Source organism: Salvelinus fontinalis, chromosome 1 (assembly GCF_029448725.1).
Source record: "Salvelinus fontinalis isolate EN_2023a chromosome 1, ASM2944872v1, whole genome shotgun sequence".
Lineage (NCBI taxonomy): Eukaryota > Metazoa > Chordata > Actinopteri > Salmoniformes > Salmonidae > Salvelinus > Salvelinus fontinalis.
In genome coordinates, this window is record NC_074665.1 from 97,161,923 (window position 1) to 97,185,343 (window position 23,421).

General features: G+C 45.5%; 1 protein-coding gene across 4 annotated transcripts in view; it reads left to right on the plus strand.

The window, feature by feature from the left end:
- Positions 1-6,452: 6,452 nt before the first annotated feature.
- LOC129864794 (ABC transporter G family member 23-like) overlaps positions 6,453-23,421 on the plus strand; it is a 65,738-nt gene continuing 48,769 nt past the window's right edge. Inside the window, exons 1-6 of one of the 4 annotated variants that reach the window (XM_055937087.1) lie at positions 6,453-6,599; positions 9,540-9,691; positions 13,285-13,444; positions 15,074-15,228; positions 20,562-20,669; positions 21,196-21,289. In XM_055937087.1, coding sequence (XP_055793062.1) covers positions 6,522-6,599; positions 9,540-9,691; positions 13,285-13,444; positions 15,074-15,228; positions 20,562-20,669; positions 21,196-21,289 — 747 coding nt within the window. In that variant the 5' untranslated portion in view covers positions 6,453-6,521. Of the gene's footprint in view, positions 6,600-7,029; positions 7,267-7,320; positions 7,836-9,539; positions 9,692-13,284; positions 13,445-15,073; positions 15,229-20,561; positions 20,670-21,195; positions 21,290-23,421 lie in introns of those variants that run through there. The other 3 variants (XM_055937098.1, XM_055937103.1, XM_055937092.1) reach the window with 3 other exon arrangements.

Consider the following 23,421-nt stretch of genomic DNA (forward strand, 5'->3'; position numbering starts at 1 on the left):
TCAGCTGACGGCATGTCTATGTCCTGTCCTCTATACTCAGGTAACACAGACACAACGGAAGGACTTCGTCAACCTTATTAGAAGTTTTACAACAAATGTTATTGGATGGTCTGTGTAGCTGTAGACGCTGGACACGCAGAGATGGTGGAGTTGCTGGTCCGGGAAGGGGCAGAGGTCAACGGAACATACACAAGACACTATGGCTCCAAGAGGACCTGCCTTCATCAGGCTGCTCTTAAGGTAAACAGACATACACACACACACACACACACACACACACACACACACACACACACACACACACACATATATAGAACAGATATGGTTCTACATTCGGACATGTTGTGAATCAGAGGAGATGCAGTACATCCTCAAACACAGGGGCATACCCAGACCAGAGCAGCCGAGCGGGAGCCTCTCCAGACCAGAGCAGCCGAGCGGGAGCCTCTCCAGACCAGAGCAGCCGAGCAGGAGCCTCTCCAGACCAGAGCAGCCGAGCGGGAGCCTCTCCAGACCAGAGCAGCCGAGCGGGAGCCTCTCCAGACCAGAGCAGCCGAGCAGGAGCCTCTCCAGACCAGAGCAGCCGAGCAGGAGCCTCTCCAGACCAGAGCAGCCGAATGGGAGCATTCTCACTGGAGAGGAGTTATGTGGACTGTTGTGTGAGGGCCTCAGTCAGCTGTTCTACGCCTCCTACTGGCTCCCCCCGCTACTGCAGGGAGGACTGGAGCCCTCCCTACTGCTGTAATGGTGTAAGACACACATTTACTTACTTATGGTTGTCCATCGTGCCTGTTTCCTTTACTTGTGAGTCTTTTGGTGGCAATGGAGGCCACTCCTTGATTTACAACTGCAGACAGGCCCTGTGAAGGCTTGGTTAGAGGGGCAGTAGCCCTGTGAAGGCTTTGTTGGAGGGCATAAGGGTAGCCATGTGAAGGCTAGTTGGAAGGGCAGCTGTAGCCCTGTGAAGGCTGGAGGGGCAGGGGTAGCCCTGTGAAGGCTTGGCTGGAGGGGCAGGGGTAGCCCTATGAGGGCTAGGTTAGAGGGCAAAGGGGAGCTCTATGAAGGCTTGGTTGGAGGTGCAGGGGTAGCCCTGTGAAGGCTTGGTTGGAGGGGCAGGGGTAGCCCTGTGAAGGCTTGGTTGGAGGGGCAGGGGTAGCCCTGTGAAGGCTTGGTTGGAGGGGCAGGGGTAGCCCTGTGAAGGCTTGGTTGGAGGGGCAGGGTTAGTAACCCTGTGAAGGCTAGGTTGGAGGGAAAGTGGTAGCCCTGTGAAGGCTTGGTTGGAGGGGCAGGGGTAGCCCTGTAAAGGCTTTGTTGGAGGGGCAGGGGTAGCCCTGTAAAGGCTAGGTAACACAATAACATGGACACATTACATTTTTGTCATTCAGTAGATGCTATTTAGAGTGACGTATTTTAATTCCAAAGTGTGTGTGTGTCCTCTCTCTATCTCTATCTAGAGTGTGTGTCCTCTCTCTATCTCTATCTAGAGTGTGTGGGCTCTCTCTCTATCTCTATCTAGAGTGTGTGGGCTCTCTCTCTATCTCTATCTAGAGTGTGTGTCCTCTCTCTATCTCTATCTAGAGTGTGTGTCCTCTCTCTATCTCTATCTAGAGTGTGTGTCCTCTCTCTATCTCTATCTAGAGTGTGTGGGCTCTCTCTCTATCTCTATCTAGAGTGTGTGGGCTCTCTCTCTATCTCTATCTAGAGTGTGTGGGCTCTCTCTCTATCTCTATCTAGAGTGTGTGGGCTCTCTCTCTATCTCTATCTAGAGTGTGTGTCCTCTCTCTCTATCTCTATCTAGAGTGTGTGTCCTCTCTCTCTATCTCTATCTAGAGTGTGTGGGCTCTCTCTCTATCTCTATCTAGAGTGTGTGGCCTCTCTCTCTATCTCTATCTAGAGTGTGTGGGCTCTCTCACTATCTCTATCTAGAGTGTGTGTCCTCTCTCTATCTCTATCTAGAGTGTGTGGGCTCTCTCTCTATCTCTATCTAGAGTGTGTGGGCTCTCTCTCTATCTCTATCTAGAGTGTGTGTCCTCTCTCTATCTCTATCTAGAGTGTGTGTCCTCTCTCTATCTCTATCTAGAGTGTGTGTCCTCTCTCTATCTCTATCTAGAGTGTGTGGGCTCTCTCTCTATCTCTATCTAGAGTGTGTGTCCTCTCTCTCTATCTCTATCTAGAGTGTGTGGCCTCTCTCTCTATCTCTATCTAGAGTGTGTGTCCTCTCTCTCTATCTCTATCTAGAGTGTGTGTCCTCTCTCTCTATCTCTATCTAGAGTGTGTGGGCTCTCTCTCTATCTCTATCTAGAGTGTGTGGGCTCTCTCTCTATCTCTATCTAGAGTGTGTGGGCTCTCTCTCTATCTCTATCTAGAGTGTGTGGGCTCTCTCTCTATCTCTATCTAGAGTGTGTGGCCTCTCTCTCTATCTCTATCTAGAGTGTGTGGGCTCTCTCTCTATCTCTATCTAGAGTGTGTGGCCTCTCTCTCTATCTCTATCTAGAGTGTGTGGGCTCTCTCTCTATCTCTATCTAGAGTGTGTGGCCTCTCTCTCTATCTCTATCTAGAGTGTGTGGCCTCTCTCTCTATCTCTATCTGGAGTGTGTGGGCTCTCTCTCTATCTCTATCTAGAGTGTGTGGGCTCTCTCTCTCTATCTCTATCTAGAGTGTGTGTCCTCTCTCTATCTCTATCTAGAGTGTGTGGGCTCTCTCTCTATCTCTATCTAGAGTGTGTGGGCTCTCTCTCTATCTCTATCTAGAGTGTGTGGCCTCTCTCTCTATCTCTATCTAGAGTGTGTGGGCTCTCTATCTCTATCTAGAGTGTGTGGCCTCTTTCTCTATCTCTATCTAGAGTGTGTGGGCTCTCTCTCTATCTCTATCTAGAGTGTGTGGCCTCTCTCTCTATCTCTATCTAGAGTGTGTGGGCTCTCTCTCTATCTCTATCTAGAGTGTGTGGCCTCTTTCTCTATCTCTATCTAGAGTGTGTGGGCTCTCTCTCTATCTCTATCTAGAGTGTGTGGGCTCTCTCTCTCTATCTAGAGTGTGTGGGCTCTCTCTCTATCTCTATCTAGAGTGTGTGGGCTCTCTCTCTATCTCTATCTAGAGTGTGTGGGCTCTCTCTCTATCTCTATCTAGAGTGTGTGGGCTCTCTCTCTATCTCTATCTAGAGTGTGTGGGCTCTCTCTCTCTCTATCTAGAGTGTGTGGGCTCTCTCTCTATCTCTATCTAGAGTGTGTGGGCTCTCTCTCTATCTCTATCTAGAGTGTGTGGGCTCTCTCTCTATCTCTATCTAGAGTGTGTGGCCTCTCTCTCTATCTCTATCTAGAGTGTGTGGGCTCTCTCTCTATCTCTATCTAGAGTGTGTGGCCTCTCTCTCTATCTCTATCTAGAGTGTGTGGGCTCTCTCTCTATCTCTATCTAGAGTGTGTGGGCTCTCTCTCTATCTCTATCTAGAGTGTGTGTCCTCTCTCTATCTCTATCTAGAGTGTGTGGCCTCTCTCATCTCTGCAGGCTGCGGGTCAGGAAAGAGTTGGGTTCAGGGGTTCTGATGCAGACCGATCTGGTGCAGCAGCTTCCTCTTCCTGCCCTACTGAAGACATACCTCCAGTTTAGAGACATCCCACCAGCCTCACATGAAGTCCCAGTCAGACAGAGGGGAGGTTTAGAGACATCCCACCAGCCTCACATGAAGTCCCATTCACACAGAGGAGCGGTTTAGAGACATCCCACCACCCTCACGTGAAGTCCCAGTCACTCAGAGGGGAGGTTTAGAGACATCCCACCAGCCTCACATGAAGTCCCAGTCAGACAGAGGGGAGGTTTAGAGACATCCCACCAGCCTCACATGAAGTCCCAGTCACACAGAGGGGAGGTTTAGAGACATCCCACCAGCCTCACATGAAGTCCCAGTCACTCAGAGGAGCGGTTTAGAGACATCCCACCAGCCTCACATGAAGTCCCAGTCACACAGAGGGGAGGTTTAGAGACATCCCACCAGCCTCACATGAAGTCCCAGTCAGACAGAGGGGCGGTTTAGAGACATCCCACCAGCCTCACATGAAGTCCCAGTCACACAGAGGAGCGGTTTAGAGACATCCCACCAGCCTCACATGAAGTCCCAGTCAGACAGAGGGGCGGTTTAGAGACATCCCACCAGCCTCACATGAAGTCCCAGTCAGACAGAGGGGCGGTTTAGAGACATCCCACCAGCCTCACATGAAGTCCCAGTCACACAGAGGAGCGGTTTAGAGACATCCCACCAGCCTCACATGAAGTCCCAGTCACACAGAGGGGAGGTTTAGAGACATCCCACCAGCCTCACATGAAGTCCCAGTCAGACAGAGGGGCGGTTTAGAGACATCCCACCAGCCTCACATGAAGTCCCAGTCACTCAGAGGGGCGGTTTAGAGACATCCCACCAGCCTCACATGAAGTCCCAGTCACTCAGAGGGGCGGTTTAGAGACATCCCACCAGCCTCACATGAAGTCCCAGTCACTCAGAGGGGCGGTTTAGAGACATCCCACCAGCCTCACATGAAGTCCCAGTCAGACAGAGGAGCGGTTTAGAGACATCCCACCAGCCTCACATGAAGTCCCAGTCACTCAGAGGGGCGGTTTAGAGACATCCCACCAGCCTCACATGAAGTCCCAGTCAGACAGAGGAGCGGTTTAGAGACATCCCACCAGCCTCACATGAAGTCCCAGTCACTCAGAGGGGCGGTTTAGAGACATCCCACCAGCCTCACATGAAGTCCCAGTCACTCAGAGGGGAGGTTTAGAGACATCCCACCAGCCTCACATGAAGTCCTAGTCACACAGAGGAGTTGTTTAGAGACATCCCACCAGCCTCACATGAAGTCCCAGTCAGACAGAGGGGCGGTTTAGAGACATCCCACCAGCCTCACATGAAGTCCCAGTCACACAGAGGGGAGGTTTAGAGACATCCCACCAGCCTCACATGAAGTCCCAGTCACACAGAGGAGCGGTTTAGAGACATCCCACCAGCCTCACATGAAGTCCCAGTCACACAGAGGGGAGGTTTAGAGACATCCCACCAGCCTCACATGAAGTCCCAGTCAGACAGAGGGGCGGTTTAGAGACATCCCACCAGCCTCACATGAAGTCCCAGTCACTCAGAGGGGCGGTTTAGAGACATCCCACCAGCCTCACATGAAGTCCCAGTCACTCAGAGGGGCGGTTTAGAGACATCCCACCAGCCTCACATGAAGTCCCAGTCACTCAGAGGGGCGGTTTAGAGACATCCCACCAGCCTCACATGAAGTCCCAGTCAGACAGAGGAGCGGTTTAGAGACATCCCACCAGCCTCACATGAAGTCCCAGTCACTCAGAGGGGCGGTTTAGAGACATCCCACCAGCCTCACATGAAGTCCCAGTCACTCAGAGGGGAGGTTTAGAGACATCCCACCAGCCTCACATGAAGTCCCAGTCACACAGAGGAGTTGTTTAGAGACATCCCACCAGCCTCACATGAAGTCCCAGTCACACAGAGGAGAGGTTTAGAGACATCCCACCAGCCTCACATGAAGTCCCAGTCACACAGAGGAGTTGTTTAGAGACATCCCACCAGCCTCACATGAAGTCCCAGTCACTCAGAGGGGCGGTTTAGAGACATCCCACCAGCCTCACATGAAGTCCCAGTCAGACAGAGGAGCGGTTTAGAGACATCCCACCAGCCTCACATGAAGTCCCAGTCACTCAGAGGGGCGGTTTAGAGACATCCCACCAGCCTCACATGAAGTCCCAGTCAGACAGAGGAGCGGTTTAGAGACATCCCACCAGCCTCACATGAAGTCCCAGTCACTCAGAGGGGCGGTTTAGAGACATCCCACCAGCCTCACATGAAGTCCCAGTCACTCAGAGGGGAGGTTTAGAGACATCCCACCAGCCTCACATGAAGTCCCAGTCACACAGAGGAGTTGTTTAGAGACATCCCACCAGCCTCACATGAAGTCCCAGTCACACAGAGGAGAGGTTTAGAGACATCCCACCACCCTCACATGAAGTCCCAGTCACACAGAGGGGCGGTTTAGAGACATCCCACCAGCCTCACATGAAGTCCCAGTCAGACAGAGGGGCGGTTTAGAGACATCCCACCAGCCTCACATGAAGTCCCAGTCAGACAGAGGGGCGGTTTAGACAGGGACGACCAAAAACGATATAGTTGATGCACACGTTTTTTTTTCTACTCCCATTTTAAAAAGTTTTGGCTCATCTGAAATTTTCAGACACAGAATCTTAATTTGGCCTAAGGCTCTTTTCTGTTGATATTATGTAAATTAATTGTCTCTGTTTTGTGTGGTCTGATGTTACTGAACATGTTTATACGATTGCCTGTATTGTTTGCATTTGATGCTTGCTAATAAAAAAAAGTATTGGTCTGTTTTCAGACACCTTTCCTAGTTCCCTTTCCTACACGGCCAGTAGATGGAGATAGTAGCCTATGGATTTTAGTGAGAGGCTATCTGCTGGGGGGGTTTGAGGCTGGATGCATCTCCCGCCAATCGACGACCATGGCCACGGAGGCAGCAGCCGCGGATGATGCTGCGACGACAGGAGGACCGCCCGAATGCACCGAGATGGAGGAGCAGGTATGCACAGTTTGTAAGCTGGCAAAGCTGGATTCGTGGTGGCATTATTTAGTGAGGTATCTTATGGAAGATCTGACAATGCAATACGGCTAACGCTGATATGTCTATGCTGAAATAACTCCATAGACAATTAGCATTTCAGAAAAACCACTATAGGCCCAGTGAATAGGGACATCCTCAGGATGTGGGAAAATATAGTGATGGAATAAAAGGAGACGCGTGTTTGAATTCCGTTGCTGTACGCATAAAAATGGAATGTCTGGTGCAGAGTGGAAGTGCACTGCGGCGTTTATAAAAGAAGCATTGATTTGAAATGACAGGGAAACCTAGCAGCTGGCTATACCGGCATGTAGCCAACCGTTGTATAAAAATAGCCAGGCACCAACACGCATCACAGGTCACGCATGCATGACGCTTTCGCTGCCGAATTCATGGTCAATTGTATGCTAAATGCGCTAGTTGAGCGAACCGACAGAGTCCGACATGCTCCGTTTTGGAGGTGCTGTGAAGCGGAAGTTGGCAGGCTCTCTGTAAGGTAGTTTTTGCCTACAAGATGATTGGAGAGTGAAAGATTGTTCTATATCGGATTGTGATTATAGCAGACAGGCTAATGTAGCTTTGGATAAATGCACTGCAGATTCACGAAAGAGCGAACCGGCACCAGTTGGTACGTTATTGCGCCTATAAATGAATTTGCTGTTACCGTTACAACAGAATATATGGCTGCTCCGTTTATTACGATGGAGTCTCGCTGCCATATATAGGCTACCTAAACTGAAGGAAATCATAGGAAGGTGTCGTGGTAGGAGTGTCGTGGTTTGTTTTTCTTGTTTATAGTCTGTCTCGCTGATTCTCTGTTAATGTAATTTAGTAGTAGAATAACAGGTGCATTTATTCCAGAGAGAGGCTTCTCCCTTTTCGAAACCCAACCTGCTCTACCACGTTACAATATAGCCTACCTACACCGTTGTCTCGGCAGACTCACACATAGTGCAGTGCAGGTGGCTACATTGTTGCTCTTCATCCCCAGTAGGCTACTACATTTACATTTACATTTTAGTCATTTAGCAGACGCTCTTATCCAGAGCGACTTACAAATTGGAAAGTTCATACATATTCATCCTGGTCCCCCCGTGGGAATTGAACCCACAACCCTGGCGTTGCAAGCGCCATGCTCTACCAACTGAGCCACACGGGACATACTAGACTTCTTCTTGAGTAGAGGGACTATTTCAGGTGAGTCCCTGTCACAATGTTGGACAAGTTGTTTTCCTAGTTGGCTACATTAAGCCTTCAGCTTGTGTTTTCGTAATTTTATATAGTTTGTGGTTGTCCCTCTTTCAAAGACTAGGTAGGTTAAACGTATGGTACAGTATCAGTGAGTATCTGAAATAATAACGACGAATCGGTATGACACTTGTCGTTAAGCATCAAATGTAGCCTACCTGGCTTCCAAATGTTTTTCTTCTCATTTTAAGTAATCTGGTGTACACAGTAGTTTACTTCAACATCTTGTTGGATGGCTCAAATTATATATTTTTTTAACCTTTTTCTTATTTTTATGGAGGTTCTTTAAACGTGAACTGGAGTCTTTAATCTGTTAATATCAAGTATTTCAGACCATTTGCGGTCTGCAATTTGATGAATAAAAACGTTGAACTTCAAGCGGAAAGAATAGAACCCTGGACAGATTCCCTTACAGTGAATGAATACGTCTGTCTATGTAGATAGGCTTTATAATGCCTCACTTATCAATACCCTATATTACAATGTTATTACAGTACAACAATGTCCTAGCTATTACTATTATAACAATAGTACCGTTCTGTACATATGCTGCCGTGTGGAATTGTGTCAAAGAAGGTGACCTTGATCAATAGATTCAGATTACGGAGTGGTTTCCCTCTAATCTCGTCACGGTGGAATGAAAGATGCTGGATTATGTGAGGGAGAACGGGGAAGCCAACACAGAGAAAGGGAGAATGAAACAGGGGAAGCCAGGGAAAGGAGGCAGGGATTAAAGATGATTTTGACCCAGGGTGCGTCCCAAATGGTACCCTATTCCCTATATAGACCACTATATCCCTATGGGCCTTAGTGAAAAGTAGTGTACTACATAGGGAATAGGGTCCCAGTCGGGGTTGCTCTACGACCTAGATCCAATGCACGCCAAGTTACAGGCACGCCACCACCAGACCTGGGTTCATATTCTGTTTTGAAATCTCTCAAATACTTTGAGCGTTTGCTTTAGCCTGCCTGGAGTGTCAGATGGGCAGGGTTTATTGGCCCCATTAAGCCAGGTAAGATCAATCAAGCACAGAGAAAGCATTTGAAATGATTTTCAAATAATATTTCAACACACGTCTGCTACACAACACAGACACAGATTCATGGCAGCTGTTGTTGAGAAGATGTAATTTAGTTCACTTTCTGTTGTCCGTAATGAGCAAGTCCTTAGTTGGTCTGCATCCCAAATGGCATCCTATTTTCCACATAGTGCACTACTTTTGACCAGGGTCCTATATGGGCTCTGGTCAAAGGTAGTGCACTACGTATGGAATATGGTGGTGCCCTTTGTAACGCAGCCTGGTGTGTTTTCCCTGTATGTGCTACTGCGTCTGTTTCTGCAAAGAGACTCTTAATGGCATAGGTGGTAGTACACTTGCCCCGTAACCATAGTCGCCGGTTCACGTCCCGCCCCGGCTGTTGCTACTCGGGCTGCATCATTCGGGTAACTTTCCCCAAATTCCCAGGTTTTCCTGAAACCCTGGTTGGAGGATTCCTGGATTTCCTGCTTATTGCTTCCTGATTCCATGAATCTTCTAACTGGGGTTTCTGGAAAACCTGGGAGTCTTGGGAAAGAAACCCTAATCACAACACTGGGCCATAATGCTGTGAAAGGGGTGATTGATTTTTTTACATTTGTTTTTCTTCTTCTAGTTGGCGGAGGGAAGGATGAAGGCAGACGAGGAAGCTCCTCCCCCCTCCCCGGGACTGGGCAGTTCGGCGATCCGTTGTCGGGAAGTGTGTCGGTCGTACGGTGAACTCAAAGTCCTGAATAATCTCAACTTGACCGTGCCACAGGGACAGATGTTAGTAAACCACATTGACACTACAATCTTACCCAGTCCTAACCCTAACCTTATACCATGACACTGACCTCAGTAGTGCTTACTGCCCTGTGGGGTATTCAATCAGAAAAGGTTGTCCTGAGTGTCCAGGATAAGTCAAAACACCACTTCACCCAGCAGTAAGACAGAGCATGTTAAGATCGCTAATAAGTAATGGTCTTACATGTTGTTAATATGTAATGTTCTTACATGTTGTTAATATGTAATGTTCTTACATGTTATTAATATTAGTTCACTTTATTACACATGTAACATGTTCTTACATGTTATTAATATGTAATGTTTTTACATGTTATTAATATTTAATGGTCTTACATGTTATTAATATGTAATGGTCTTACATGTTATTAATATGTACTGTTCTTACATGTTATTAATATCTAATGGTCTTACATGTTATTAATAAGTAATGGTCTTACATGTTGTTAATATGTAATGGTCTTACATGTTGTTAATATGTAATGGTCTTACATGTTGTTAATATGTAATGGTCTTACATGTTATTAATATGTAATGGTCTTACATGTTATTAATATGTAATGGTCTTACATGTTATTAATATGTAATGGTCTTTCATGTTATTAATATGTAATGGTGTTTTTGTCCCCACACTGATGATAGCCTAACAGCCGAAATGTTTGTTGCCTCAACAGTAGTAGCTGAATATTGTCCTTTGACAGTTGTAACAGCTGAATACTTTCTCTTAAGCACAATTCTCTTTCTTATAAAGTATTGTTATTTCAACATCTCTGTCCCTTAGTGGCAAGTGATGTGAGCTCCACTGACAAACAGCTCAATGAGATTTGATTTACACAGAGCCTCAGATTCCATTACAAAGGGCCCTGGATCTGAACCTAGTGAAAAGCCGGAGTAGGGTGACAGGGTGGTGAACACTCAGAGAAGGGGGAGTAGGGTGGTAAACACTCAGAGAAGGAGGAGTAGGGTGGTAAACACTCAGAGAAGGAGGAGTAGGGTGGTAAACACTCAGAGAAGGAGGAGTAGGGTGACAGGGTGGTGAACACTCAGAGAAGGGGGAGTAGGGTGGTAAACACTCAGAGAAGGAGGAGTAGGGTGGTAAACACTCAGAGAAGGAGGAGTAGGGTGGTAAACACTCAGAGAAGGAGGAGTAGGGTGGTAAACACTCAGAGAAGGAGGAGTAGGGTGACAGGGTGGTGAACACTCAGAGAAGGAGGAGTAGGGTGGTGAACACTCAGAGAAGGGGGAGTAGGGTGGTAAACACTCAGAGAAGGAGGAGTAGGGTGGTAAACACTCAGAGAAGGAGGAGTAGGGTGACAGGGTGGTGAACACTCAGAGAAGGGGGAGTAGGGTGGTAAACACTCAGAGAAGGAGGAGTAGGGTGACAGGGTGGTGAACACTCAGAGAAGGAGGAGTAGGGTGGTGAACACTCAGAGAAGGAGGAGTAGGGTGGTAAACACTCAGAGAAGGAGGAGTAGGGTGACATGGTGGTGAACACTCAGAGAAGGAGGAGTAGGGTGGTGAACACTCAGAGAAGGAGGAGTAGGGTGGTGAACACTCAGAGAAGGAGGAGTAGGGTGGTAAACACTCAGAGAAGGAGGAGTAGGGTGGTGAACACTCAGAGAAGGAGGAGTAGGGTGGTAAACACTCAGAGAAGGAGGAGTAGGGTGACAGGGTGGTAAACACTCAGAGAAGGAGGAGTAGGGTGGTAAACACTCAGAGAAGGAGGAGTAGGGTGGTGAACACTCAGAGAAGGAGGAGTAGGGTTAAAGAATAGAATTATAAAGATAACATTCACTTGGTGAAGGCTACAGGAATGAAAGCCATTCAACAACCATGTCTCTGTCATTAACAAATACAGTCATTGGTGGCAACTACAATTCACTGGAAAAGGCAAGGTACACTGGGAAATATGCAAATACATTCTCAGATTTAATTGTATGTTTACTGAACCTAAAATGTAAAGTTGAGTGAACATACAATTCAACTTGAGAATTTCTGTAGAGTCAGCCAAAATGCCAAAATGTTGAGCAAACTCACACTCCTCTTGCAGCGTTACAAAAGCATGTTGAGTCAACATATTTTTCTTTTTACAGTGCAGTACTGTTATTCTGTGTTGTATTTCTCCACAGTATAATTTGCACTCTGCTTAAAACCTAATGCTACTCTCTACCTTCAAACTGAACTCTGGGCCTCCAAGCCAGTTCCACTGCATTGTTCCCCTCTAATCAGGGACTGATTTAAACCTGGGACACCAGGTGGGTGATTACCCTCTAATCAGGGACTGATTTAGACCTGGGACACCAGGTGGGTGATTCCCCTCTAATCAGGGACAGGTTTAGACCTGGGACACCAGGTGGGTGATTCCCCTCTAATGAGGGACTGGTTTAGACCTGGGACACCAGGTGGGTGATTCCCCTCTAATCAGGGACTGATTTAGACCTGGGACACCAGGTGGGTGATTCCCCTCTAATGAGGGACAGGTTTAGACCTGGGACACCAGGTGGGTGATTCCCCTCTAATGAGGGACAGGTTTAGACCTGGGACACCAGGTGGGTGATTCCCCTCTAATCAGGGACTGATTTAGACCTGGGACACCAGGTGGGTGATTCCCCTCTAATGAGGGACTGATTTAGACCTGGGACACCAGGTGGGTGATTCCCGTCTAATCAGGGATTGATTCAGACCTGGGACACCAGATGGGTGATTCCCCTCTAATCAGGGACTGATTTAGACCTGGGACACCAGGTCCTTGCAATTAATGATCAGGTAGAACAGAAAACCAGCAGGCTCTCGGACCTCGTAGGGTCAGAGTTGAATACCCCTGCTCTAAACCTTACATAAAGTAGACAATGTAATTGGGTTCTTGCATATATAAATTACGTTTAACTTGGATTTCCATGTGAATCATACATCGATGTCATTGGAAGTTTTATGCGAGTTACGATTAAGAGTCAGACCATACTGAGTAATACAGATTACATACTATACCATCATACTGGCATATCATACTATACTATCATACTATACTATCATATCATACTATCATACTATACTATCATACTATGATATACTATGATATACTATCATACTATACTATCATATCATACTATCATACTATACTATCATACTACGATATACTATGATATACTATCATACTATACTATCATATCATACTATCATACTATACTATCATACTATGCTATACTATACTATACTATCATACTATAATGTCATATCATATTATCATACTATACTATCATACTATGATATAATATCATATACTATCACAGAATACTATCCTACTATACTATCATATCATACTATCATACTATGATATACTATGATATACTATCATACTATACTATCATACTACACTATCATACTATGATATACTATGATATACTATCATACTATCATATCATACTATACTACCATACTATGATATACTATCATACTATACTATCATACTATACTATCATATCATACTATGCTATCGTATCATACTATCATACTATACTATCATACTGTGGTAATATGTATGATTTAGTGCAAATGTTCTTCCTGTTATCTTACAGCTACGGCCTGCTGGGTCCGAGTGGGTGTGGGAAGACCACACTGTTGAAATGCATTGTGGGAACACTGAAGATCTCCCGAGGGCACATCAGCGTGTTGGGGAAGCCGCCCGCATTTCCTGGTCACCAGGTCCCTGGGAGGATGGTGGGGTACATGCCACAGGTAAACTGTTAACTTATAGGTACACAACATACCACAGGTAAATAGATCCATAGATGACACAATCTCTATCGCAGTCCACCATGCCCTCTCCCACCAGGACAAGAGGAACACCTATGTGAGAATGTTGTTCATAGACTACAGCTCAGTGTTCAACACCATAGTGCCCTCCAAGCTCATCACTAAGCTCAGGACCCTGGGACTAAACACCTCCCTCTGCAACTGGATCCTGGACTTCCTGACGGGCTGCCCCCAGGTGGTGAGGGTAGGTAACAACACATCCGCCACGCTGATCCTCAACACGGGGGCCCATCAGGGGTGCGTGCTTAGTCCCCTCCTGTACTTCCTGTTCACCCACGACTGCGTGGCCGCGCACGACTCCAACACCATCATTAAGTTTGCTGACGACACAACGGTGGTTGGCCTGATCACCGACGACGACGTCAACAAGACAAATGAGCTGATAATGGACTACAGGAAACAGAGTGCCGAGCACTCCCCCATCATCGAGAGCTTCAATTTCCTTGGTGTCCACATCACTAAGTAATTATTATGGTCCACACACACCAACACAGTCATGAAGAAGGCACGACAACTCCTCTTTCCCCTCAGGAGGCTAATAATATTTAGCATGGGCCCTCAGATCCTCAAAAAGTTCTACAGCTGCACCATTGAGAGCATCTTGACTTGTTGCATCACCGCTTGGTATGGCAACTGCTTGGCATCTGACCTCAAGGCACTACAGAGGGTAGTGCATACGGTCCCAGTACATCACTGGGGCAGAGCTCCCTGCCATCCAGGACCTCTATACCAGGCGGTGTCAGAAGAAGGCCCTAAATATTGTAAAAGACTCCAGCCACCCATGCCATAGACTGTTCTCTCTGCTACCGCACGGCAAGCGGTACCAATGCACCAAGTCTAGAACCAACAGGACCCTGAACAGCTGCTACCCCCAAGCCATAAGACTGCTAGTTAGTTAAATAGTTTACCAATTGCTACCCGGACAATCTGCATTGACCCTTTTTTCACTAACTCTTTTGACTCATCACGTACGCTGCTGCTACTGTTTATTATCTATCCTGTTGCCTAGTCCCTTTACCTCTACCTATATGTACATATCTACCTCAATTACCTATCGACTCGATACTGGTAACCCTGTGTATATAGCTCTTCTGAGGTATCGTTACTCATTGTGTATTTATTCCTCGTGTTATAATTGTTCTATTTTTCTCTCTGCATTGTTGGGAAGGGCCCGTAAGTAAGAATTTCACTGTTAGTGTACACCTGTTGTTTACCAAGCATGTGACCAATCAAATTTGATTTCATTTGACAGATGCACAAACGCGCCTCAGTTCCAAATGGACTCCTAACCTTTAGACACTATGGAAGTGTATTGACATATGACTATAAATACCATGACAACATGATATGTCAACATAACATACTGTAGCAAAACACACCATTTGAATTTGTCTCGGAATTTAGTTCTTGTCTATCTTCATTTAAAATTTGTATAGAAAACATTTAGTGTTTTTATCTTTCTCACCTTTGTAATAAATGTGCTGTATAAATAAAGTTTGATTTGATATCAACACAACACATACCGTGACTTAACATTGTGTTCTTCTTCAGGACCTGGCGTTGTACAACGAGTTTACCATCAGTGACACCCTGACGTTCTTCGGACGGATCCACGGCCTGTCATCTAAGGACACCCAGGCACGCATGGACTTCCTGGTGGACTTCCTGGACCTACCTCAGAAGAGCAAACTAGTCCGAAACCTCAGGTAACACAACCGTACACAGTGGTGTCAAACATACGAGCCCATTAAATATGGCCCACGGATGGTTTGGATTTATATTATTGTTCATTTATGTTTTTTAATTAGGGGGAAAACAATCTCAATAGACATTAAAATAACAAAAAACAACTGGAAACTATGTATAAATGATAATGTACCTACATCTATAGTCTCTACACTCTGTCCAGCTTGATAACAGTCATCTATAGTCTCTACACTCTGTCCAGCTTGATAACAGTCATCTATAGTCTCTACACTCTGTCCAGCTTGATAACAGTCATCTATAGTCTACACTCTGTCCAGCTTGATAACAGTCATCTATAGTCTCTTCACTCTGTCCAGCTTGATAACAGTCATCTATAGTCTACACTCTGTCCAGCTTGATAACAGTCATCTATAGTCTCTTCACTCTGTCCAGCTTGATAACAGTCATCTATAGTCTCTACACTCTGTCCAGCTTGATAACAGTCATCTATAGTCTCTACACTCTGTCCAGCTTGATAACAGTCATCTATAGTCTACACTCTGTCCAGCTTGATAACAGTCATCTATAGTCTACACTCTGTCCAGCTTGCTAACAGTCATCTATAATCTACACTCTGTCCAGCTTGATAACAGTCATCTATAGTCTCTACACTCTGTCCAGCTTGATAACAGTCATCTATAGTCTCTACCCTCTGTCCAGCTTGATAACAGTCATCTATAGTCTCTACACTCTGTCCAGCTTGATAACAGTCATCTATAGTCTACACTCTGTCCAGCTTGATAACAGTCATCTATAGTCTCTACACTCTGTCCAGCTTGATAACAGTCATCTATAGTCTCTACACTCTGTCCAGCTTGATAACAGTCATCTATAGTCTCTACACTCTGTCCAGCTTGATAACAGTCATCTATAGTCTCTACACTCTGTCCAGCTTGATAACAGTCATCTATAGTCTCTACACTCTGTCCAGCTTGATAACAGTCATCTATAGTCTCTACACTCTGTCCAGCTTGATAACAGTCATCTATAGTCTCTACACTCTGTCCAGCTTGATAACAGTCATCTATAGTCTCTACACTCTGTCCAGCTTGATAACAGTCATCTATAGTCTCTACACTCTGTCCAGCTTGATAACAGTCATCTATAGTCTCTACACTCTGTCCAGCTTGATAACAGTCATCTATAGTCTCTACACTCTGTCCAGCTTGATAACAGTCATCTATAGTCTCTACACTCTGTCCAGCTTGATAACAGTCATTTATAGTCTCTACACTCTGTCCAGCTTGATAACAGTCATCTATAGTCTCTACACTCTGTCCAGCTTGATAACAGTCATCTATAGTCTCTACACTCTGTCCAGCTTGATAACAGTCATTTATAGTCTCTACACTCTGTCCAGCTTGATAACAGTCATCTATAGTCTCTACACTCTGTCCAGCTTGATAACAGTCATCTATAGTCTCTACACTCTGTCCAGCTTGATAACAGTCATCTATAGTCTCTACACTCTGTCCAGCTTGATAACAGTCATTTATAGTCTCTACACTCTGTCCAGCTTGATAACAGTCATCTATAGTCTCTACACTCTGTCCAGCTTGATAACAGTCATCTATAGTCTCTACACTCTGTCCAGCTTGATAACAGTCATCTATAGTCTCTACACTCTGTCCAGCTTGATAACAGTCATTTATAGTCTCTACACTCTGTCCAGCTTGATAACAGTCATCTATAGTCTCTACACTCTCTCCAGCTTGATAGTAGTCATCTATAGTCTCTACACTCTGTACAGCTTGATAACAGTCATCTCTAGTCTCTTCACTCTCTCCAGCTTGATAACAGTCATTTATAGTCTCTACACTCTGTCCAGCTTGATAACAGTCATCTATAGTCTCTACACTCTGTACAGCTTGATAACAGTCATCTATAGTCTCTACACTCTGTCCAGCTTGATAACAGTCATCTATAGTCTCTACACTCTGTCCAGCTTGATAGTAGTCATCTATAGTCTCTACACTCTGTACAGCTTGATAACAGTCATCTCTAGTCTCTTCACTCTCTCCAGCTTGATAGTAGTCATCTATAGTCTCTACACTCTCTCCAGCTTGATAGTAGTCATCTATAGTCTCTTCACTCTCTCCAGCTTGATAGTAGTCATCTATAGTCTCTACACTCTCTCCAGCTTGATAGTAGTCATCTATAGTCTCTACACTCTCTCCAGCTTGATAGTAGTCATCTATAGTCTCTACACTCTCTCCAGCTTGATAGTAGTCATCTATAGTCTCTACACTCTCTCCAGCTTGATAGTAGTCATCTATAGTCTCTACACTCTGTCCAGCTTGATAACAGTCATCTATAGTCTCTACACTCTGTCCAGCTTGATAACAGTCATCTATAGTCTCTACACTCTGTCCAGCTTGATAACAGTCATCTATAGTCTCTACACTCTGTCCAGCTTGATAACAGTCATCTATAGTCTACACTCTGTCCAGCTTGATAACAGTCATCTATAGTCTCTACACTCTGTCCAGCTTGATAACAGTCATCTATAGTCTCTACACTCTGTCCAGCTTGATAACAGTCATCTTAACAGAAGTTATACAGTCAGGTGCATGAAACATTCCAAAGCGATGTATAAAGGACTATATATGTTTTTATGTTGACGTTAAGGAAATATAATACATTTTAAATGCGTCACTCCGGACCTCTGTGAAGAGCGTACGCGACCCGCAAGATGTTCTGGTCCACGTTGATTTGGCGTGGGATAGTTTCCCCTTGCCCACGACGAGGAGAGGTCAAATACAGAAGCAGTGACTCATGTCCTCATTATTTAGATGCAATGGAGTTATCAGTGCTGTCCCCAGAACACACATGCCTTTGTGGGTTGAAGGGTTAGTGGGTTGAAGGGTTAGTGGGTTGAAGGGTTAGTGGGTTGAAGGGTTAGTGGGTTGAAGGGTTAGTAGGTTAGTGGGTTAGTGGGTTGAAGGGTTAGTGGGTTGAAGGGTTAGTGGGTTAAAGGGTTAGTGGGTTGAAGGGTTAGTGGGTTAAAGGGTTAGTGGGTTAAAGGGTTAGTGGGTTAACGGGTTAGTGGGTTAAAGGGTTAGTGGGTTAAAGGGTTAGTGGGTTAAAGGGTTAGTGGGTTAAAGGGTTAGTGGGTTAAAGGGTTAAAGGGTCAGTGGGTTAAAGGGTTAGTGGGTTAAAGGGTTAGTGGGTTAAAGGGTTAGTGGGTTAAAGGGTTAAAGGGTTAGTGGGTTGAAGGGTTAGTGGGTTGAAGGGTTAGTGGGTTAAAGGGTTAGTGGGTTAAAGGGTTAGTGGGTTTAAGGGTTAGTGGGTTTAAGGGTTAGTGGGTTAAAGGGTTAGTGGGTTAAAGGGTTAAAGGGTTAGTGGGTTGAAGGGTTAGTGGGTTAAAGGGTTAGTGGGTTAAAGGGTTAGTGGGTTAAAGGGTTAGTGGGTTAAAGGGTTAGTGGGTTAAAGGGTTAGTGGGTTAAAGGGTTAGTGGGTTAAAGGATTAGTGGGTTAAAGGATTAGTGGGTTGAAGGGTTAGTGAGTTAAAGGGTTAGTGGGTCTCAATCTCCTCCCTCTTTTCTAACCGGCATAGGTCCATGATTACATCATGTCCACAAAACCATGTGACCTGTGCCTAGAGACTATGGAAAAGTCCCCAATTGCACCCTATTCCCTATACACAGTGCCCTGGTCACTAGTAGTGCACTATTATATCCATTTAATTTAATTATTAGATGACTGTTAACAAGACTGTTAACAAGACACATCCCTCTTGTACCTCACAAGGACCCAGTGCTGCCCTGTAGTACAGGAAACATCCCCCTTGTACCTCACAAGGACCCAGTGCTGCCCTGTAGTACAGGAAACATCCCCCTTGTACCTCACAAGGACCCAGTGCTGCCCCGTAGTACAGGAAACATCCCACTTGTACCTCACAAGGACCCAGTGCTGCCCCGTAGTACAGGAAACATCCCCCTTGTACCTCACAAGGACCCAGTGCTGCCCCGTAGTACAGGAAACATCCCACTTGTACCTCACAAGGACCCAGTGCTGCCCCGTAGTACAGGAAACATCCCCCTTGTACCTCACAAGGACCCAGTGCTGCCCTGTAGTACAGGAAACATCCCCCTTGTACCTCACAAGGACCCAGTGCTGCCCTGTAGTACAGGAAACATCCCACTTGTACCTCACAAGGACCCAGTGCTGCCCTGTAGTACAGGAAACATCCCCCTTGTACCTCACAAGGACCCAGTGTTGCCCTGTAGTACAGGAAACATCCCCCTTGTACCTCACAAGGACCCAGTGCTGCCCTGTAGTACAGGAAACATCCCCCTTGTACCTCACAAGGACCCAGTGCTGCCCTGTAGTACAGGAAACATCCCACTTGTACCTCACAAGGACCCGGTGCTGCCCCGTAGTACAGGAAACATCCCCCTTGTACCTCACAAGGACCCAGTGCTGCCCCGTAGTACAGGAAACATCCCACTTGTACCTCACAAGGACCCAGTGCTGCTCCGTAGTACAGGAAACATCCCCCTTGTACCTCACAAGGACCCAGTGCTGCCCTGTAGTACAGGAAACATCCCCCTTGTACCTCACAAGGACCCAGTGCTGCCCTGTAGTACAGGAAACATCCCACTTGTACCTCACAAGGACCCAGTGCTGCCCTGTAGTACAGGAAACATCCCCCTTGTACCTCACAAGGACCCAGTGCTGCCCTGTAGTACAGGAAACATCCCCCTTGTACCTCACAAGGACCCAGTGCTGCCCTGTAGTACAGGAAACATCCCCCTTGTACCTCACAAGGACCCAGTGTTGCCCTGTAGTACAGGAAACATCCCCCTTGTACCTCACAAGGACCCAGTGCTGCCCTGTAGTACAGGAAACATCCCCCTTGTACCTCACAAGGACCCAGTGCTGCCCTGTAGTACAGGAAACATCCCACTTGTACCTCACAAGGACCCAGTGCTGCCCTGTAGTACAGGAAACATCCCCCTTGTACCTCACAAGGACCCAGTGCTGCCCTGTAGTACAGGAAACATCCCCCTTGTACCTCACAAGGACCCAGGGCTGCCCTGTAGTACAGGAAACATCCCCCTTGTACCTCACAAGGTTAGTGTTGCCCTGTAGTACAGGAAACATCCCCCTTGTACCTCACAAGGTTAGTGTTGCAGGGTTTCTCTGCGTTGCTGCCTTACCAGCCCTGCTAACACACCTACTACACTGAGAAGCCAGTGAGTGTGACCCATGTCAAACAAAGGCAGCTGGATGGATCAGATAAGTCACAGAGTATATCAGGTGTTTTATGTAACATTGTGTGTGTTTACAGCGGAGGGCAGAAACGGAGGGTGTCTCTTGGAGCAGCCTTACTTCAGAACCCCCAGTTATTGATTCTGGATGAACCCACAGTCGGGGTGGACCCTGTGCTGAGAGCCAAGTATGTACTGGACACACACACACACACACACACACACACACACCACACACCACACACCACACACACACAAAACCTTCTGCAACAATTCACCTGCTTCACATTTCCCCCTTTTACATCCAGTATAAAGAATGTCATATACAGTCTGAAGATGCCATGTTTATGAACAACACTCTGTCTCCAACAGTCTTAACCTGTCAAACACACTCTCTGCCCCTCGTTACAGAAACCATGTTGTCTCTCATTCAGAATGACTGTATAAATCCTGTTGGAAGTATCTGGGTGTATAATCTGATTGTGTAATGGTACCAGTGCTCTGTTACCAAGCCCAGCCAAATCAGTCCAGTCAGGGTAATCCCAGGCAGGTCATAAGGCTAAGGCTGTGTGTCAAATGGCACCCTATTCCCTTTATAGTGCACTACCAGGGCTCATAGAGCTCTGGTAAGTAGTGCACTTTATAGAGAATAGGGTGCCATTTGGAACAATAGGATGTTGCCCTTAAACTGAGTTGTGTCATGTGTCCCTGTAGGATCTGGCAGCATCTAGTAGAGATTGTGAAAACTGGAAAAGTATCAGTGGTCATCACCACTCACTACATAGAGGAGGCCAGGCAAGCCAATGTGGTAAGATACAGTCTGTTTACATGATAACTACCTACTGATAGACACTACATAGAGGAGGCCAGGCAAGGCCAGGCAAGCCAATGTGGTAAGATACAGTCTGTATACATGATAAGGAGGGCAGGCAAGCCAATGTGGTAAGATACAGTCTGTATACATGATAACTACCTACTGATAGACACTACATAGAGGAGGCCAGGCAAGCCAATGTGGTAAGACACTCTGTCACACACACACTCTGTCACACACACACACACACACACACACACACACACACACACACACACACACACACACACACACACACACACACACACACACACACACACACACACACACCACACAGTTATTTTGTCAAAGCTCCTCTGTGAACGCTGTGCCTTGTTTATCTGTTGTCATAAGAGGAAAGGGGAAACACACACAGCTCAACTGACCGTCCCTCCTCAAATACTTTATGAGCAGGCAAATATGAGGTTCCCTCCACTGAGAAACAATGGGTCCTTTGGTAGTTCCTGTAGTTCTTCTGTGTTTCACCGTTTTAGAAAGGGGGGAGAGGTGGACTATGTGTCTGCGTGTGTGTCACAGCGCCAATGGTCTGGTTGTCTTCAATCAGACCACACTATTCCAGTTGTATACACTATTCCAGTTATATACATTATTCCAGTTATATACACTATTCCAGTTATACACACTATTCCAGTTATATACACTATTCCAGTTATATACATTATTCCAGGTATATACACTATTCCAGTTGTATACACTATTCCAGTTGTATACACTATTCCAGTTATATACACTATTCCAGTTTTATACACTATTCCAGTTATATACACTATTCCAGTTATATACACTATTCCAGTTATATACACTATTCCAGTTGTATACACTAGTCCAGTTGTATACACTATTCCAGTTATATACACTATTCCAGTTATATACACTATTCCAGTTATATACACTATTCCAGTTGTATACACTAGTCCAGTTGTATACACTATTCCAGTTGTATACACTAGTCCAGTTGTATACACTAGTCCAGTTATATACACTATTCCAGTTATATACACTATTCCAGTTGTATACACTATTCCAGTTATATACACTATTCCAGTTGTATACACTAGTCCAGTTATATACACTATTCCAGTTGTATACACTATTCCAGTTGTATACACTATTCCAGTTATATACACTATTCCAGTTGTATACACTATTCCAGTTGTATACACTATTCCAGTTATATACACTAGTCCAGTTGTATACACTATTCCAGTTGTATACACTAGTCCAGTTGTATACACTAGTCCAGTTGTATACACTATTCCAGTTGTATACACTATTCCAGTTGTATACACTATTCCAGTTGTATACACTAGTCCAGTTATATACACTATTCCAGTTATATACACTATTCCAGTTGTATACACTAGTCCAGTTATATACACTATTCCAGTTATATACACTATTCCAGTTGTATACACTATTCCAGTTATATACACTATTCCAGTTGTATACACTAGTCCAGTTATATACACTATTCCAGTTGTATACACTCTTCCAGTTGTATACACTATTCCAGTTATATACACTATTCCAGTTGTATACACTATTCCAGTTGTATACACTATTCCAGTTGTATACACTATTCCAGTTGTATACACTATTCCAGTTGTATGGCCCTCACCATGTTTTCCATCAGACTAGTTGTCACGTTCCTGACCTGTTTTCCTTGTTTTTGTATGTGTTTAGCTGGTCAGGGCGTGAGTTGGGGTGGGCATTCTATGTTATGTGTTTCTATGTGGGGTTAAATGTGTTGCCTGATATGGTTCTCAATTAGAGGCAGGTGTTTGACGTTTCCTCTGATTGAGAACCATATTAAGGTAGGCTGTTCTCACTGTTTGTTTGTGGGTGATTGTTCCTGTGTCTGTCTGTTGCACCACACGGGACTGTTTCGTTTGTTCGTTCGTTTGGCTAGTCTTACCTGTTCGTGCGTTCTTCGTGTCTATGTAAGTTCTCAAGTTCAGGTCTGTCTACGTCGTTTTGTTGTTTTGTAATTTTCCAAGTGTTGTTCGTGTTCGTCTTGTCTTTAATAAATATTCATTATGTCTGCATACAACGCTGCGTTTTGGTCC